This window comes from Bufo bufo, chromosome 3 (genome assembly GCF_905171765.1).
Source record: "Bufo bufo chromosome 3, aBufBuf1.1, whole genome shotgun sequence".
In the NCBI taxonomy this organism is placed as follows: Eukaryota; Metazoa; Chordata; class Amphibia; order Anura; family Bufonidae; genus Bufo; species Bufo bufo.
Genome location: NC_053391.1, coordinates 276,215,598 through 276,235,640, shown reverse-complemented (window position 1 = coordinate 276,235,640; position 20,043 = coordinate 276,215,598). Strand labels below are relative to the sequence as shown.

The 20,043-nt window shown below is 46.9% G+C and overlaps 1 protein-coding gene across 1 annotated transcript in view; it reads left to right on the top strand.

The window, feature by feature from the left end:
- Positions 1–20,043, top strand: part of CACNA1S (calcium voltage-gated channel subunit alpha1 S) — a 1,092,054-nt gene that overhangs the window by 559,343 nt on the left and 512,668 nt on the right. The window contains 2 exon segments of the mRNA XM_040424151.1: positions 14,314–14,515; positions 17,424–17,582. Of these exon segments, the coding sequence (XP_040280085.1) occupies positions 14,314–14,515; positions 17,424–17,582 (361 nt within the window).

The following is a 20,043-nucleotide window of genomic DNA, read 5'->3' as shown; positions in this document are numbered from 1 at the left end:
ACAAGGCTCCGTGTTGAGGGTCAAGCAGTGGTCTGAGGTGCTGGCACACCCAGCCTGGTTTTTATTACAGTTGTTGCAAATACAGGTCCGCCCACAGGGGTTTGAAATACAGCCAATCAATATGTTACAACACATACAATGTAAGTACACGCCCCTAGGGGACCAGAAGGAAGACTTGTGACATAGGACAGATATGCAGCACTGTAGGATACACAGAGACAATACATCCCCACAATGCATCATGGTTTCCTCCTCTCTGTCCCGGAGACAACCGAGGCGTAATCCAATTATCTCTCAAGACAAAGAGAAGTCACCAATACACATGCGCAGACAACAGGACAGACATCACCCTTTAAACACACAATGGGACAATGGCACAATAGAAACACACCCAGCATTTTCCTCCCAAGCTGACAAGTTACACTTATTATAAATTGTTACAACTTTGTGAGTTTACATTGGCCATACATATAACTTACATCAATTTAAACAGTATAACTTGGGGACAAACCTATCCAAAATTCACTTGAATCGGTTCAGGGGTTTAAAAGTTAGTATATGGCCCATAATCCTGGGGCAAGAGGCCAGCAGCCAGGCCTCTCCAAAACCCAGTGGCAAGGTTGGTTTCGCCACACATCTCCCCCCCCCCAGGGAAGACTAACCAGATACGTGACCTCACGCCGGTCGGTACCTGAGTTAGTCTGGCAGCCCACCTACAACCCAATACTGGACCTGTTGCATTTGGTAGCCTGTCTCTGTCCAGTGAGTCCACCACGATTATGTTGGAAGCTGGTACTCCTGGTCTCTGTGTTGCTCCCTGGCTTAGAGTCTGGTTGTTGGAGGGGGAGACCGACTGTCTCTACCCCCTGTGCTGTAAGTGCAGAGACCACGGTCCCATCTGCACGGTTGTGGGTTTTACTGTCTCCCCCTGGTGCGTTAAGCTGCCGCTGGGGAGAGGGGGTAACGAGCTCCTCTCCCATACATACTTCCAGCCGCTGGGGAGGGCGACCGACCGTCTCCGCTCCCAATACAGTGTCCTGCTGCTGGGGAAAGGAGACTGGGCTCTCTATTCCCTGCTGGACACTCTGCCGCTGGGGAATGGAGACTGGGCTCTCTATTCCCTGCTGGACACTCTGCCGCTGGGGGACAGGGCCGACTGTCTCTTCCCCCTGTAACTCCGCCTGCCGCTGGGGAATGGAGACTGGGATCCCAATTCCCGGCACATCACTCGGCCGCTGGGGAATGGAGACTGGGCTCCCAATTCCCAAAAAATCATGCTGCTGCTGGGGGACAGGAACAACTACCTCTGCCCCCTGTAACTCAGCCTGCCGCTGGGGAGGGAGGACGCTGCTCTCCTCTCCCTGCATTTCACACTGCCTTCCCGGCATATCACTCTGCTGCTGGGGGGCAGGAACAACTACCTCTGCCCCCTGTAACTCAGCCTGCCGCTGGGGAGGGAGGACGCTGCTCTCCTCTCCCTGCACTTCACACTGCCGCTGGGGAATGGAGACTGGGCTCCCAATTCCCTGCAGGACCGGTGGAGAGACCTCGGTCCCATCTCTACCGGCCACCTGGGGTCCTTCCCAGTAACGCTCTACAATATCTGCCCAGCTGAATGGGTCTGGATCTGGGTCTGTCACCTTACCGTCCTGCTGAGCCTTCTCAATGGAGTGGAAGAGATCTCGGTAGTCCTGCTCCAGTTCCCACTCCAGGGTTGCTAGGTGAGCCAGGTCTTGCTCTACCTCATGGGGGTCATCCCACTCATGCCTAGCCTCCCTCTCATAGAAAATGTCCTGAAGTCTGGACTGTGCAGGGCTCCCGAAGTCAGGCTCTGCAAAGGACTCCCATAACAAGCCAGGACCATCAAACGCCTCTCCCTCTGGCTTGTCATGTTCGGCTGTCCAGGGTATATACTGTGCCATATACCACCAAAGCGCCTGGTAGGCATCCTCCAGCCATAGCTCCTGCCATACCCGGTGCTCTAGATCCTTCACCCATTCCTCCAGGGGCTGCTCTCCCAGGAAGGGCATCCGCAGGGCCACTTGCTTCTGCAACCGCTGCTCTTCACTGGGGAGACTCTCACCCCGCTGGTATTGTACATTACCCAGGGCCTGGTACCAGATGCCTTTCCTTAATGCATCCTGGCCATCCAGGTCCTCCTCCTCGTATAACACTGCTGGTTCCATCCTGGTGCTTTTAGGGTCACTGTACTGGGACATGCGTTGCCTTTAAATTGTAGAATCCACAGAAATGGTGTCTCCTGTAGCTGTCCTTCTGGCTGTAGGAACGATCCCGCTGCTTGCCACTAATGTAACGGACCTTTTCCGCAGACAAGGGGTTAAAATCCGTTTAGGCGATAAGCCCCTTTCTGAGAGACAGGCACAGCTACTGCAGGATACACCAAACTCCCGAACTGGATACAAAATAGCACTCCAAACTGGAACCTCACGAATAGCTGCTAGCAGACGAACAGGAATCAGCTTACACTCCTGGCAATCAGTCCGTAACAGCATACAGCGGATCCCCCCCAATAACGAGACAAGGCTCCGTGTTGGGGGTCAAGCAGTGGTCTGAGGTGCTGGCACACCCAGCCTGGTTTTTATTACAGTGGTTGCAAATACAGGTCCGCCCACAGGGGTTTGAAATACAGCCAATCAATATGTTACAACACATACAATGTAAGTACACGCCCCTAGGGGACCAGAAGGAAGACTTGTGACATAGGACAGATATGCAGCACTGTAGGATACACAGAGACAATACATCCCCACAATGCATCATGGTTTCCTCCTCTCTGTCCCGGAGACAACCGAGGCGTAATCCAATTATCTCTCAAGACAAAGAGAAGTCACCAATACACATGCGCAGACAACAGGACAGACATCACCCTTTAAACACACAATGGGACAATGGCACAATAGAAACACACCCAGCATTTTCCTCCCAAGCTGACAAGTTACACTTATTATAAATTGTTACAACTTTGTGAGTTTACATTGGCCATACATATAACTTACATCAATTTAAACAGTATAACTTGGGGACAAACCTATCCAAAATTCACTTGAATCGGTTCAGGGGTTTAAAAGTTAGTATATGGCCCATAATCCTGGGGCAAGAGGCCAGCAGCCAGGCCTCTCCAAAACCCAGTGGCAAGGTTGGTTTCGCCACACATCTCCCCCCCCCCAGGGAAGACTAACCAGATACGTGACCTCACGCCGGTCGGTACCTGAGTTAGTCTGGCAGCCCACCCACAACCCAATACTGGACCTGTTGCATTTGGTAGCCTGTCTCTGTCCAGTGAGTCCACCACGATTATGTTGGAAGCTGGTACTCCTGGTCTCTGTGTTGCTCCCTGGCTTAGAGTCTGGTTGTTGGAGGGGGAGACCGACTGTCTCTACCCCCTGTGCTGTAAGTGCAGAGACCACGGTCCCATCTGCACGGTTGTGGGTTTTACTGTCTCCCCCTGGTGCGTTAAGCTGCCGCTGGGGAGAGGGGGTAACGAGCTCCTCTCCCATACATACTTCCAGCCGCTGGGGAGGGCGACCGACCGTCTCCGCTCCCAATACAGTGTCCTGCTGCTGGGGAAAGGAGACTGGGCTCTCTATTCCCTGCTGGACACTCTGCCGCTGGGGAATGGAGACTGGGCTCTCTATTCCCTGCTGGACACTCTGCCGCTGGGGGACAGGGCCGACTGTCTCTTCCCCCTGTAACTCCGCCTGCCGCTGGGGAATGGAGACTGGGATCCCAATTCCCGGCACATCACTCGGCCGCTGGGGAATGGAGACTGGGCTCCCAATTCCCAAAAAATCATGCTGCTGCTGGGGGACAGGAACAACTACCTCTGCCCCCTGTAACTCAGCCTGCCGCTGGGGAGGGAGGACGCTGCTCTCCTCTCCCTGCATTTCACACTGCCTTCCCGGCATATCACTCTGCTGCTGGGGGGCAGGAACAACTACCTCTGCCCCCTGTAACTCAGCCTGCCGCTGGGGAGGGAGGACGCTGCTCTCCTCTCCCTGCACTTCACACTGCCGCTGGGAATGGAGACTGGGCTCCCAATTCCCTGCAGGACCGGTGGAGAGACCTCGGTCCCATCTCTACCGGCCACCTGGGGTCCTTCCCAGTAACGCTCTACAATATCTGCCCAGCTGAATGGGTCTGGATCTGGGTCTGTCACCTTACCGTCCTGCTGAGCCTTCTCAATGGAGTGGAAGAGATCTCGGTAGTCCTGCTCCAGTTCCCACTCCAGGGTTGCTAGGTGAGCCAGGTCTTGCTCTACCTCATGGGGGTCATCCCACTCATGCCTAGCCTCCCTCTCATAGAAAATGTCCTGAAGTCTGGACTGTGCAGGGCTCCCGAAGTCAGGCTCTGCAAAGGACTCCCATAACAAGCCAGGACCATCAAACGCCTCTCCCTCTGGCTTGTCATGTTCGGCTGTCCAGGGTATATACTGTGCCATATACCACCAAAGCGCCTGGTAGGCATCCTCCAGCCATAGCTCCTGCCATACCCGGTGCTCTAGATCCTTCCCCCATTCCTCCAGGGGCTGCTCTCCCAGGAAGGGCATCCGCAGGGCCACTTGCTTCTGCAACCGCTGCTTTTCACTGGGGAGACTCTCACCCCGCTGGTATTGTACATTACCCAGGGCCTGGTACCAGATGCCTTTCCTTAATGCATCCTGGCCATCCAGGTCCTCTTCCTCGTATAACACTGCTGGTTCCATCCTGGTGCTTTTAGGGTCGCTGTACTGGGACATGCGTTGCCTTTAAATTGTAGAATCCACAGAAATGGTGTCTCCTGTAGCTGTCCTTCTGGCTGTAGGAACGATCCCGCTGCTTGCCACCAATGTAAGGGACCTTTTCCGCAGACAAGGGGTTAAAATCCGTTTAGGCGATAAGCCCCTTTCTGAGAGACAGGCACAGCTACTGCAGGATACACCAAACTCCCGAACTGGATACAAAATAGCACTCCAAACTGGAACCTCACGAATAGCTGCTAGCAGACGAACAGGAATCAGCTTACACTCCTGGCAATCAGTCCGTAACAGCATACAGCGGATCCCCCCCAATAACGAGACAAGGCTCCGTGTTGGGGGTCAAGCAGTGGTCTGAGGTGCTGGCACACCCAGCCTGGTTTTTATTACAGTGGTTGCAAATACAGGTCCGCCCACAGGGGTTTGAAATACAGCCAATCAATATGTTACAACACATACAATGTAAGTACACGCCCCTAGGGGACCAGAAGGAAGACTTGTGACATAGGACAGATATGCAGCACTGTAGGATAGACAGAGACAATACATCCCCACTATGCATCATGGTTTCCTCCTCTCTGTCCCGGAGACAACCGAGGCGTAATCCAATTATCTCTCAAGACAAAGAGAAGTCACCAATACACATGCGCAGACAACAGGACAGACATCACCCTTTAAACACACAATGGGACAATGGCACAATAGAAACACACCCAGCATTTTCCTCCCAAGCTGACAAGTTACACTTATTATAAATTGTTACAACTTTGTGAGTTTACATTGGCCATACATATAACTTACATCAATTTAAACAGTATAACTTGGGGACAAACCTATCCAAAATTCACTTGAATCGGTTCAGGGGTTTAAAAGTTAGTATATGGCCCATAATCCTGGGGCAAGAGGCCAGCAGCCAGGCCTCTCCAAAACCCAGTGGCGAGGTTGGTTTCGCCACAACCTACAACTAACTTTTTCACTGGAGGACATTCCCAAGATGTGCATGTTCCCTCATGGATTGTCTGTAGCAGCCCACGCAAGAGTGAAGAACTTTAAGATTCTCTCCAGGTGGTATTACTGTCTGACAACCCTTTACCACATGTTCCCTAATGTATCCAGCTTATGTTGGAGATATGGACAGGAGGAGGGAACCGTGTTACATATATGGTGGTCTTGCCCTATCGTAAGCAATTTATGGGATAAAGTGCTCCAGGTTTACGGCAACTTCTCAGGGAGGAAAGTGCCCAATGTACCAAAAGTGATTCTTCTTTCGCTAGTACCAGGAACTTTAGCTCAAATGAAGAAGAGTGCCCTAAGGTTCTTTCTCACAGCGGCACGATTAGTGATACTGAGACACTGGAAATCTACGGTTGCGCCCTCTCTCGCTGTACTGGGACATGCGTTGCCTTTAAATTGTAGAATCCACAGAAATGGTGTCTCCTGTAGCTGTCCTTCTGGCTGTAGGAACGATCCCGCTGCTTGCCACCAATGTAACGGACCTTTTCCGCAGACAAGGGGTTAAAATCCATTTAGGCGATAAGCCCTTTTCTGAGAGACAGGCACAGCTACTGCAGGATACACCAAACTCCCGAACTGGATACAAAATAGCACTCCAAACTGAAACCTCACGAATAGCTGCTAGCAGACGAACAGGAATCAGCTTACACTCCTGGCAATCAGTCCGTAACAGCATACAGCGGATCCCCCCCAATAACGAGACAAGGCTCTGTGTTGGGGGTCAAGCAGTGGTCTGAGGTGCTGGCACACCCAGCCTGGTTTTTATTACAGTGGTTGCAAATACAGGTCCGCCCACAGGGGTTTGAAATACAGCCAATCAATATGTTACAACACATACAATGTAAGTACACGCCCCTAGGGGACCAGAAGGAAGACTTGTGACATAGGACAGATATGCAGCACTGTAGGATAGACAGAGACAATACATCCCCACTATGCATCATGGTTTCCTCCTCTCTGTCCCGGAGACAACCGAGGCGTAATCCAATTATCTCTCAAGACAAAGAGAAGTCACCAATACACATGCGCAGACAACAGGACAGACATCACCCTTTAAACACACAATGGGACAATGGCACAATAGAAACACACCCAGCATTTTCCTCCCAAGCTGACAAGTTACACTTATTATAAATTGTTACAACTTTGTGAGTTTACATTGGCCATACATATAACTTACATCAATTTAAACAGTATAACTTGGGGACAAACCTATCCAAAATTCACTTGAATCGGTTCAGGGGTTTAAAAGTTAGTATATGGCCCATAATCCTGGGGCAAGAGGCCAGCAGCCAGGCCTCTCCAAAACCCAGTGGCGAGGTTGGTTTCGCCACACATCTCCCCCCCCCCAGGGAAGACTAACCAGATACCTGACCTCACGCCGGTCGGTACCTGAGTTAGTCTGGCAGCCCACCCACAACCCAATACTGGACCTGTTGCATTTGGTAGCCTGTCTCTGTCCAGTGAGTCCACCACGATTATGTTGGAAGCTGGTACTCCCGGTCTCTGTGTTGCTCCCTGGCTTAGAGTCTGGTTGTTGGAGGGGGAGACCGACTGTCTCTACCCCCTGTGCTGTAAGTGCAGAGACCACGGTCCCATCTGCACGGTTGTGGGTTTTACTGTCTCCCCCTGGTGCGTTAAGCTGCCGCTGGGGAGAGGGGGTAACGAGCTCCTCTCCCATACATACTTCCAGCCGCTGGGGAGGGCGACCGACCGTCTCCGCTCCCAATACAGTGTCCTGCTGCTGGGGAAAGGAGACTGGGCTCTCTATTTCCTGCTGGACACTCTGCCGCTGGGGAATGGAGACTGGGCTCTCTATTCCCTGCTGGACACTCTGCCGCTGGGGGACAGGGCCGACTGTCTCTTCCCCCTGTAACTCCGCCTGCCGCTGGGGAATGGAGACTGGGATCCCAATTCCCGGCACATCACTCGGCCGCTGGGGAATGGAGACTGGGCTCCCAATTCCCAAAAAATCATGCTGCTGCTGGGGGACAGGAACAACTACCTCTGCCCCCTGTAACTCAGCCTGCCGCTGGGGAGGGAGGACGCTGCTCTCCTCTCCCTGCATTTCACACTGCCTTCCCGGCATATCACTCTGCTGCTGGGGGGCAGGAACAACTACCTCTGCCCCCTGTAACTCAGCCTGCCGCTGGGGAGGGAGGACGCTGCTCTCCTCTCCCTGCACTTCACACTGCCGCTGGGGAATGGAGACTGGGCTCCCAATTCCCTGCAGGACCGGTGGAGAGACCTCGGTCCCATCTCTACCGGCCACCTGGGGTCCTTCCCAGTAACGCTCTACAATATCTGCCCAGCTGAATGGGTCTGGATCTGGGTCTGTCACCTTACCGTCCTGCTGAGCCTTCTCAATGGAGTGGAAGAGATCTCGGTAGTCCTGCTCCAGTTCCCACTCCAGGGTTGCTAGGTGAGCCAGGTCTTGCTCTACCTCATGGGGGTCATCCCACTCATGCCTAGCCTCCCTCTCATAGAAAATGTCCTGAAGTCTGGACTGTGCAGGGCTCCCGAAGTCAGGATCTGCAAAGGACTCCCATAACAAGCCAGGACCATCAAACGCCTCTCCCTCTGGCTTGTCATGTTCGGCTGTCCAGGGTATATACTGTGCCATATACCACCAAAGCGCCTGGTAGGCATCCTCCAGCCATAGCTCCTGCCATACCCGGTGCTCTAGATCCTTCACCCATTCCTCCAGGGGCTGCTCTCCCAGGAAGGGCATCCGCAGGGCCACTTGCTTCTGCAACCGCTGCTCTTCACTGGGGAGACTCTCACCCCGCTGGTATTGTACATTACCCAGGGCCTGGTACCAGATGCCTTTCCTTAATGCATCCTGGCCATCCAGGTCCTCCTCCTCGTATAACACTGCTGGTTCCATCCTGGTGCTTTTAGGGTCGCTGTACTGGGACATGCGTTGCCTTTAAATTGTAGAATCCACAGAAATGGTGTCTCCTGTAGCTGTCCTTCTGGCTGTAGGAACGATCCCGCTGCTTGCCACCAATGTAACGGACCTTTTCCGCAGACAAGGGGTTAAAATCCGTTTAGGCGATAAGCCCCTTTCTGAGAGACAGGCACAGCTACTGCAGGATACACCAAACTCCCGAACTGGATACAAAATAGCACTCCAAACTGGAACCTCACGAATAGCTGCTAGCAGACGAACATGAATCAGCTTACACTCCTGGCAATCAGTCCGTAACAGCATACAGCGGATCCCCCCCAATAACGAGACAAGGCTCCGTGTTGGGGGTCAAGCAGTGGTCTGAGGTGCTGGCACACCCAGCCTTGTTTTTATTACAGTTGTTGCAAATACAGGTCCGCCCACAGGGGTTTGAAATACAGCCAATCAATATGTTACAACACATACAATGTAAGTACACGCCCCTAGGGGACCAGAAGGAAGACTTGTGACATAGGACAGATATGCAGCACTGTAGGATACACAGAGACAATACATCCCCACAATGCATCATGGTTTCCTCCTCTCTGTCCCGGAGACAACCGAGGCGTAATCCAATTATCTCTCAAGACAAAGAGAAGTCACCAATACACATGCGCAGACAACAGGACAGACATCACCCTTTAAACACACAATGGGACAATGGCACAATAGAAACACACCCAGTATTTTCCTCCCAAGCTGACAAGTTACACTTATTATAAATTGTTACAACTTTGTGAGTTTACATTGGCCATACATATAACTTACATCAATTTAAACAGTATAACTTGGGGACAAACCTATCCAAAATTCACTTGAATCGGTTCAGGGGTTTAAAAGTTAGTATATGGCCCATAATCCTGGGGCAAGAGGCCAGCAGCCAGGCCTCTCCAAAACCCAGTGGCGAGGTTGGTTTCGCCACAACCTACAACTAACTTTTTCACTGGAGGACATTCCCAAGATGTGCATGTTCCCTCATGGATTGTCTGTAGCAGCCCACGCAAGAGTGAAGAACTTTAAGATTCTCTCCAGGTGGTATTACTGTCTGACAACCCTTTACCACATGTTCCCTAATGTATCCAGCTTATGTTGGAGATATGGACAGGAGGAGGGAACCGTGTTACATATATGGTGGTCTTGCCCTATCGTAAGCAATTTATGGGATAAAGTGCTCCAGGTTTACGGCAACTTCTCAGGGAAGAAAGTGCCCAATGTACCAAAAGTGATTCTTCTTTCGCTAGTACCAGGAACTTTAGCTCAAATGAAGAAGAGTGCCCTAAGGTTCTTTCTCACAGCGGCACGATTAGTGATACTGAGACACTGGAAATCTACGGTTGCGCCCTCTCTCGCTGTACTGGGACATGCGTTGCCTTTAAATTGTAGAATCCACAGAAATGGTGTCTCCTGTAGCTGTCCTTCTGGCTGTAGGAACGATCCCGCTGCTTGCCACCAATGTAACGGACCTTTTCCGCAGACAAGGGGTTAAAATCCATTTAGGCGATAAGCCCCTTTCTGAGAGACAGGCACAGCTACTGCAGGATACACCAAACTCCCGAACTGGATACAAAATAGCACTCCAAACTGAAACCTCACGAATAGCTGCTAGCAGACGAACAGGAATCAGCTTACACTCCTGGCAATCAGTCCGTAACAGCATACAGCGGATCCCCCCCAATAACGAGACAAGGCTCCGTGTTGGGGGTCAAGCAGTGGTCTGAGGTGCTGGCACACCCAGCCTGGTTTTTATTACAGTGGTTGCAAATACAGGTCCGCCCACAGGGGTTTGAAATACAGCCAATCAATATGTTACAACACATACAATGTAAGTACACGCCCCTAGGGGACCAGAAGGAAGACTTGTGACATAGGACAGATATGCAGCACTGTAGGATACACAGAGACAATACATCCCCACAATGCATCATGGTTTCCTCCTCTCTGTCCCGGAGACAACCGAGGCGTAATCCAATTATCTCTCAAGACAAAGAGAAGTCACCAATACACATGCGCAGACAACAGGACAGACATCACCCTTTAAACACACAATGGGACAATGGCACAATAGAAACACACCCAGCATTTTCCTCCCAAGCTGACAAGTTACACTTATTATAAATTGTTACAACTTTGTGAGTTTACATTGGCCATACATATAACTTACATCAATTTAAACAGTATAACTTGGGGACAAACATATCCAAAATTTACTTGAATCGGTTCAGGGGTTTAAAAGTTAGTATATGGCCCATAATCCTGGGGCAAGAGGCCAGCAGCCAGGCCTCTCCAAAACCCAGTGGCAAGGTTGGTTTCGCCACAACCTACAACTAACTTTTTCACTGGAGGACATTCCCAAGATGTGCATGTTCCCTCATGGATTGTCTGTAGCAGCCCACGCAAGAGTGAAGAACTTTTAGATTCTCTCCAGGTGGTATTACTGTCTGACAACCCTTTACCACATGTTCCCTAATGTATCCAGCTTATGTTGGAGATATGGACAGGAGGAGGGAACCGTGTTACATATATGGTGGTCTTGCCCTACCGTAAGCAATTTTTGGGATAAAGTGCTCCAGGTTTACGGCAACTTCTCAGGGAAGAAAGTGCCCAATGTACCAAAAGTGATTCTTCTTTCGCTAGTACCAGGAACTTTAGCTCAAATGAAGAAGAGTGCCCTAAGGTTCTTTCTCACAGCGGCACGATTAGTGATACTGAGACACTGGAAATCTACGGTTGCGCCCTCTCTCGCTGTACTGGGACATGCGTTGCCTTTAAATTGTAGAATCCACAGAAATGGTGTCTCCTGTAGCTGTCCTTCTGGCTGTAGGAACGATCCCGCTGCTTGCCACCAATGTAACGGACCTTTTCCGCAGACAAGGGGTTAAAATCCATTTAGGCGATAAGCCCCTTTCTGAGAGACAGGCACAGCTACTGCAGGATACACCAAACTCCCGAACTGGATACAAAATAGCACTCCAAACTGAAACCTCACGAATAGCTGCTAGCAGACAAACAGGAATCAGCTTACACTCCTGGCAATCAGTCCGTAACAGCATACAGCGGATCCCCCCCAATAACGAGACAAGGCTCCGTGTTGGGGGTCAAGCAGTGGTCTGAGGTGCTGGCACACCCAGCCTGGTTTTTATTACAGTGGTTGCAAATACAGGTCCGCCCACAGGGGTTTGAAATACAGCCAATCAATATGTTACAACACATACAATGTAAGTACACGCCCCTAGGGGACCAGAAGGAAGACTTGTGACATAGGACAGATATGCAGCACTGTAGGATACACAGAGACAATACATCCCCACAATGCATCATGGTTTCCTCCTCTCTGTCCCGGAGACAACCGAGGCGTAATCCAATTATCTCTCAAGACAAAGAGAAGTCACCAATACACATGCGCAGACAACAGGACAGACATCACCCTTTAAACACACAATGGGACAATGGCACAATAGAAACACACCCAGCATTTTCCTCCCAAGCTGACAAGTTACACTTATTATAAATTGTTACAACTTTGTGAGTTTACATTGGCCATACATATAACTTACATCAATTTAAACAGTATAACTTGGGGACAAACCTATCCAAAATTCACTTAATTCGGTTCAGGGGTTTAAAAGTTAGTATATGGCCCATAATCCTGGGGCAAGAGGCCAGCAGCCAGGCCTCTCCAAAACCCAGTGGCGAGGTTGGTTTCGCCACAACCTACAACTAACTTTTTCACTGGAGGACATTCCCAAGATGTGCATGTTCCCTCATGGATTGTCTGTAGCAGCCCACGCAAGAGTGAAGAACTTTTAGATTCTCTCCAGGTGGTATTACTGTCTGACAACCCTTTACCACATGTTCCCTAATGTATCCAGCTTATGTTGGAGATATGGACAGGAGGAGGGAACCGTGTTACATATATGGTGGTCTTGCCCTACCGTAAGCAATTTTTGGGATAAAGTGCTCCAGGTTTACGGCAACTTCTCAGGGAAGAAAGTGCCCAATGTACCAAAAGTGATTCTTCTTTCGCTAGTACCAGGAACTTTAGCTCAAATGAAGAAGAGTGCCCTAAGGTTCTTTCTCACAGCGGCACGATTAGTGATACTGAGACACTGGAAATCTACGGTTGCGCCCTCTCTCTGTGAATAGGCTGCTGAGCTCCGACATATATTTAAAATGGAAGAACTACGGTAATTGCACACTCTCATGATCAGGGGGACAAGTTCTATCTTAGATGGAACTCTGTTTCTCTGTTCCTCTACTCCACAGAATTCTCCAGTCTAATAGGAGAGCTTTACAAGTGATGTCAAGAAGCTGACACCGTGGCATTAACATATATAGGTGGGAGTGGTGCGAGTCTGTCATCTAGGTATTAGCGAAAGGCATGGGAATAACACTCTATACCTCCTTCCCCTTCCATTAATTTCTTCTCCTCATTCCTCTCTATACCCTTTACACTATTTTCTTTATTTTTCACTTATTTTCTTCATCCTTTATGGTTATTGGCTTATACTTAGGATTTTGTGATTTCTGATGATATCTAAAGAATTGCAATAGCTGTCAATATAACGAATATATTTTTACTGTAAGCCTTGTTTTTTACTGAAGTAGATAGTGATTCTGAGTTAACATGTACCAGCTTATTTGAAGCTTTTGTAACTAGTTTTTATTCATGAGAGTAAATGAGAGTAAACATAACCTTCTCTCATTTTTCAGTGGTAACTAGTGCATTTTCAAGAGGATTTTAGACCGTTTTAGACCGCTCAGATCAGGTTATAGACTCTTTGACCCTCATTACAATGGTACCTTTGTTTACTGTGTCCCTCGTCCAGATCATGAAAAAAAACACTTTTTAAACGTATGCAAATGAGCTTCTGAAGGTGCCCATATTGTGAATGCGCCGGCCAACTAAAGACAGCCGGCTGGCGCATGCGCAGTATTAAAAGCTGTTCCTCTGCCCATAATGGGCAGAGCACTGCGTGGTGAGGGCCATTTCTCAGCTTGACTTCTTCTCTTGCCGCTCGTGATTCTCCGCCGGCTGGAGGCAGAGGAGGAGGTAATATTAGGACAGAAGGGTGGGCTAGAGGGCTGAAAGAGGTGTGTTTTTCTGGGCACATCGCCCAGTAACGCCGCCCCTGGGCACCTTCAGAAGCGGACACAGAAAAGAAAAGTACCATTGTAATAAGGGTCAAAGAGTCTATAACCTGATCTGAGCGGTCTAAAACACTCAGATTAGGTGAAAGACTCCCTTTAAAAAGAAGGATTGATTCGCTTTTAAAATGTCAAATATTGTTAAAATATTCTTAGGTTGTAATTTTACAGAGCTTCAGTCCTTGCTTTTAATCAGGGATCAGCCATTTCTGGCAGTCCAACTCTTCCGAATGTACAATGTCCACAATACTTTATTCAGTTCTACATACAAGAACACCTCAACAAGTATGCATGCTGGAAGTTGTCGTTTCATAGCAGCTGGAGAGGTTGCTCAGCTCTGTTTTAGATAATTCATCAGCAACCCTGATTGGATGTGTTTAATTGTCTAATTCAATATGCCAGAGAGATAATATTTCCGGTGTGTATGGATATTTCTTTTTTATTTACACAGGTTACTATACAGAGCTATAGACTCACACACCGAGGACATGGGACCTATCTACAATTACCGCATCGAAATTGCTGTCTATTTCATTATCTACATAATTCTCATTGCTTTCTTCATGATGAATATTTTTGTTGGCTTTGTCATTGTAACCTTTCAAGAACAAGGAGAGCAGGAATATAAGAACTGTGAATTAAACAAAAATCAAGTAAGATAATCTTCTGCAGATTTCTGTATTTCAAGTGTAAATTTCACTTCAGCTGACGTTTTAGGATAAGCTGCAATGTGTGAAGGGGACATCCTAAAACATTTAATGTGAAAATGGCTTAATGTAGCTTAATGTACCATAATGTGCCTAAACCTCTATTTTATTCCTTTTCAAAAACATTTAGCTTAATGTAAAAAGAGCTTAATGTACCATAATGTGCCTAAACCTCAATCAATTGCCTTGAAACTTTGCACAACCTAAGTTCCCAGCTTCCCAAACCTATCCTGGAAGTTTCATGGATTTTGGCTACCCACAAGGCATATGAGTGACATTAAGCTTGTTTTTTGGGGAGCTTTATGTGGCTTAAAGTACAAAAAACAACTCAGATGTTAACCAATTTCCCCCAAACTTCCCATCCTACTAGACTCTCTCTATGCCAACATATTCTGGAGTTTTTGGGTCATTTAACAAAACATACCAAAAGTTATTCACATTAAACTATTTTATTCCTTGACTGGACGTGGTGGTCACACATTTTAATGTAATCCCGCCCAGTTTTTTGGCGGTGGAATGTGTGACCGCCACTAGGTCAGGCATTCCAACGCTTTGTCAGCTGTTCCAGGGCAGATCGATATTGCAAATCGTATGTGCAGGAGAACTGATCTGCCCTGGAACAGCTGTTCGGTTCTGAAATGTCACTTCTATCCGACTTTGTTAGTAGGGTGGAATGTGAGATCACACTCACAGAGTAAAATAGAGGTGACATTTCAGGACAGATGAAGTAGGGGTATATTGGTTTTGGCCACTATTATTTTTGATGCCATAGATAAGAATGTGCATACTTATTACCCTCACTACCTCCTCTGTAATGGATTGCTCATGTATTCTTCATTCCAGATGGTGCTTTCTAGCATCTATAGGGACATACCGAAAGGTTATGGATACAGGTTGAAGTTTTCCTCCAAGATCACTATTATGTTTTGGTTTATATAGTTTAATAAATAAATAAATAATTTTCTTCTTGCAAACTGAGTTATTGCAATATGACGGTAACGTTGACAGAAAACTAGGGATATAAAGTCATGTCCCCAATGTCATATTTAAAAAAATAATAATAATAAAGTGTGCTATGTTTTTACTAAAAGCACTGATTATTTTAGGGATTTATTTGAATAGATAAGAATCTTATATTATGTGAATTTTGGGGGAAATCGGTTAACATCTAAGTTGTTTTATGTACGTTAAGCCACATTAAGCTCCCCAAAAAACAAGCTTAATGTCACTCATTTGCCGTGTGGTTAACTGAAATCCATGAAACTTAGGATAGGTTTGGGAAGCTGAGATCTTAGGTTGTGCAAAGTTTCAAGGCAATTGATTGAGGTTTAGGCACATTATGGTACATTAAGCCATTTTCACATTAAATGTTTTAGGATGTCTATACATAAGGAATAACACTATTTTTGGCCACTATATGACTTGTCTTTGGTGTTTTTTTTAACAGTATCTCCTCTCAGCACTGCCCATACACTACCGATAGAAAAATAGGCGATTCTACTCTTCTTTCTGTAGCACACCCTGAGAAGCAGCAGCAGTATTTGAAGACATTATGCAGCATGTGCATCCAGCAGTGAAATGAGACAGCAAAACACAAGCCAGCAGTACTATCTCTGTTTCTCTGCCTCTCTCCAGCACCCTCCCTCCTTCTTCTCATCCTCCCCCTCCCTCCATAGACCTATGTAATCTGAACATTTAGTAAGCTGCTAACTTATTTTTACTGAAGACATATTTGAGCAGGCAATTGAGAGTTAGGGCTCATGTGCACGGCTGTTTTGCCACTGCATCATGAATGCGGACCCTTTTACTTGAATGGTGCGGAACGGAGGCATGGGACCTTACAGAAGTACTACAGAGTGCTACTGTGGGGTTTTTCTCCATGCCTCCTCACCACAAAAAAAATCATATGTTCAAGTTGAATTGTTTTGCATCCGTCTGCGGAAACCACCTGGATGTTGCCTGTGCATTGGGGACTGAAAATTGTGGTCCCCAATGCACGGACCGGCCAGGCCCTTAGTGAAGCAGAGGGGAGCAGTAGAAAAGCCAAATAAGTAATGAAAGAGTAATTTTTCTCTGATAAGATATAATATTTTTTTTTTTAGATTTGCTTACACTATTAAAGGGGTCTTCCCATCTTGCTAATTCGTCCTCACCTGCAGCTATCTCTGCTGTTCACTTCCTGGATTCATGCTTCTAAGGCTCGGCGGGCTTAGGCAGTTTGAGTGAAGCCCTGCCACACCTTTCTGAAATCACACTCCTTGCGTGCTCGTTTATGTGTCTCCTATGGCCACGGCTTCTCTCCCGAATCCCTAAGCCGCTCTTGCGCAGAAGACTTTTTTTTTCACCCAGTCGGCCGCTCATTGCAGTCCTGAAAGCTCACGCTGCCATGCATGCGCAAAGCTTATTTCTTTAGTACCGCATCTCATACAGAGCTGCGCTGCATACAGGACATGCGTGGCTCTGTATGAGACGCAGCACTGAAGAAATAAGCCTTCCACATGCGCAGCAGCGTGCGCGTTCAGGACTGCAATGAGCGGCCGGCTGGGTGAAAATAAAGTGTCTTCTGCGCAAGCGCGGCCCATGAATTCGGGAGGTGATCGGTGGCCGTATCTATGGGATACCATATGACAACAATGAGGTAGGAGGGAAAGAATTTTATCAAGAAGGGTGGGAATTTGCCAGTACAATATATTTACAAAAATAATCACTGGCACATCATTAACAGAGTAAACAGTGATCATTGTAATGGGAATACCCCTTTAATTTGTGAAAAAATTAGAGACCAGTCAATCATTACTTTATTTATTCTACTTAAAATTATGGCACAAATAACTGAATGTTTTTTGCCCAACAGAGACAGTGTGTACAGTATGCCCTAAAGGCCCGTCCTCTGCGTCGGTACATTCCAAAAAACCCTTACCAGTATAAAGTCTGGTATTTGGTTACATCTTCATATTTTGAATACTTGATGTTTGCACTCATCATGTTGAATACCATTAGTCTTGGAATGCAGGTAAATCCTTAGTTTCTTACTTTTTATTGAATATACTGTTGACTTCAAACACAATGGGGTACATTTATCGAAATTGTGTAAAGGAAAACTGAAAGGTGGTATCTCATTGCTTGCTATGGGCAATTAAGCCAGTGTTCCTTTACACCAGCTTGATAAATCTCCTCCAATCTGTTGACAATCTGTTCGAGAAAATATACATTTCAAAGGGGGTGTTCAAGATGTTTTAACAGTTACTTGTTAAACAAAAAGCAATAGAAAACTACCTGAGCACAACTGCATCTAGAAATTGCATTGGTGCTGCGATCCATACATGGGACCCTCCCTTACTCTATAAAGGATCAGACATTTTCATTACACAGATCGCTGCTGTGTCACACTCTTAGGCCCCTTTCACACGGGCGAGTATTCCGCGCGGATGCGATGCGTGAGTTGAACGCATTGCACCCGCACTGAATACCGACCCATTCATTTCTATGGGGCTGTTCACATGAGCGGTGATTTTGCAGCAAGCTCTATTTTGTGTGTTTTTCACGCAACACAGGCCCCATAGAAGTGAATGGGGTTGCGTGAAAATCGCAAGCATCCGCAAGCAAGTGCGGATGCGGTGCGATTTTCACACACTGTTGTTAGGAGACGATCGGGCTGGGGACCCGATCATTATTATTTTCCCTTATAACATGGCTATTTCCAATCCATTCCTCCAGTGTAATATGATTATCCTGAAACCAATTTTTGCACACAGCAGCAACATGACATGGAGCTGAATCACGTGTAGAAGGCTTCAGTTTGGATCTTGAGTGTTTTATTTTTTTGCCATTTACAGTCCCACAGTGAAGAGCTTCAGGGGAATTTGGGTGAATATTCATCATATATTCGCGAATTCGAGAATTCGTGATCTCCATTCATTATTTTCTTGATTGCAAAAATTGGCAAGCGGAAAATTTGCGATAAAAAAACCTCTACTCCTAAAGTCAAAGATATTGCAGCCTTCTCATTGGCACAGGCAAGAAGCAGTGAGGGATCATGGGTACCGATGCAAAAAAAATCTAGAATATTCGCGATTACAAAGATATAGCACTATATTCTAAATAATCGCAAATTCTCGAAGTGCCAATATTCGCGATACAAAATTTGCAATTAGAATATTCGCAAATAACACTACAGTCCCATTAATCATACATTCTGCCCAAACCTATTGCTGTCATACATCGCAAGATAATTACTTCGACATGGTTGCTGCGATGCAATCCAAACATGCTCCAGTTCTTCTTTTTACCTACTGTACTTAATGCCATCACTACTGAATAGGGAGATTCTGGGCTCATCACTCCAAACGATTCCTTCTTGTTGCTTCTCTGTCCATTTAACATGGGTGTTAGCTCTCCGTATTCTTTTTAATCTTTGTGATGCAAATGGCCCTTTTTATGGTATTCTATCCTTTAGACCAAATAAAAAAATAAAAAATGTTATGGGTGTCAGAATATGGTGACATAAAGCAATATGTAGAAAAACATAAAAACTATATAAATTTGGTATCTCCATAATTATACGGCTCCACAAACTAAAGTTAAAGGAGTTATGCAGGCAATGCATATTGAAGACCTATCCTCAGGATAAGTTATCAGTATTTGATCGGCAGTGGTCCGACACCCAGCACCCCTGCCAATCAACTGTTTTAAGAGGAGGCGCGCTTCATATGAGCACTCCTTCCTCTTCATTACACTGCCCGTTATCTTGGAAGTCTCATAATTACAAATACTTGCTGTATTCACTTGAATGGAGGGAGTATTTGTAATTACACTGCGCCACAACTACAAAGGAGATGACTGCAGTGTAGTGACTAGGAAACAGCTCATCAGCGCGGGTGTCGGACCCCCAAGGATCACATATTGATGACCCATCCCGAGGATAGGCCATCAATGTATATTGCCTGCACAACCCCTTTAACATGTCATTTTTATTGCACAGTGAACACGGTAAAAACAAAACCCTACAAACAAAGGTAAAAGAGAAACAAAGGTGAAATTGCACCACCTGATATAACTACAAATGGTTCCTTTAAAATATATGGAACTTATTCTGCATAAAACCAGCTCTAATTCATCTATGTAGATAGTGAAAGAAAAACATTAAAGCTTTTGAAATGCGGTGATCAAAAATACCAAGACTTAACCCATCCCAGCAGAAGCCAGGCTGGATCTCAAATTTGCTGGAAATTTTAAAAAATTTTTAGTTTTCAAAATCTGACAGATAATCATACCTCACATTTACTATATTCCACGCTATGTTAGCATCCTTTTTCAAATGTACTTTTGGTTTTTGGGGACGTAAGAAGGCTTCTAAGTTTAGCAGGAATTCATCAAATTTTCAATAAAATTTCCAAATCCCATTTTTTAGGGACCAATTCAGTTCTGAATTTGGTTTGAGGAGTATATATATATATAAATAACCCCTTAGGTGT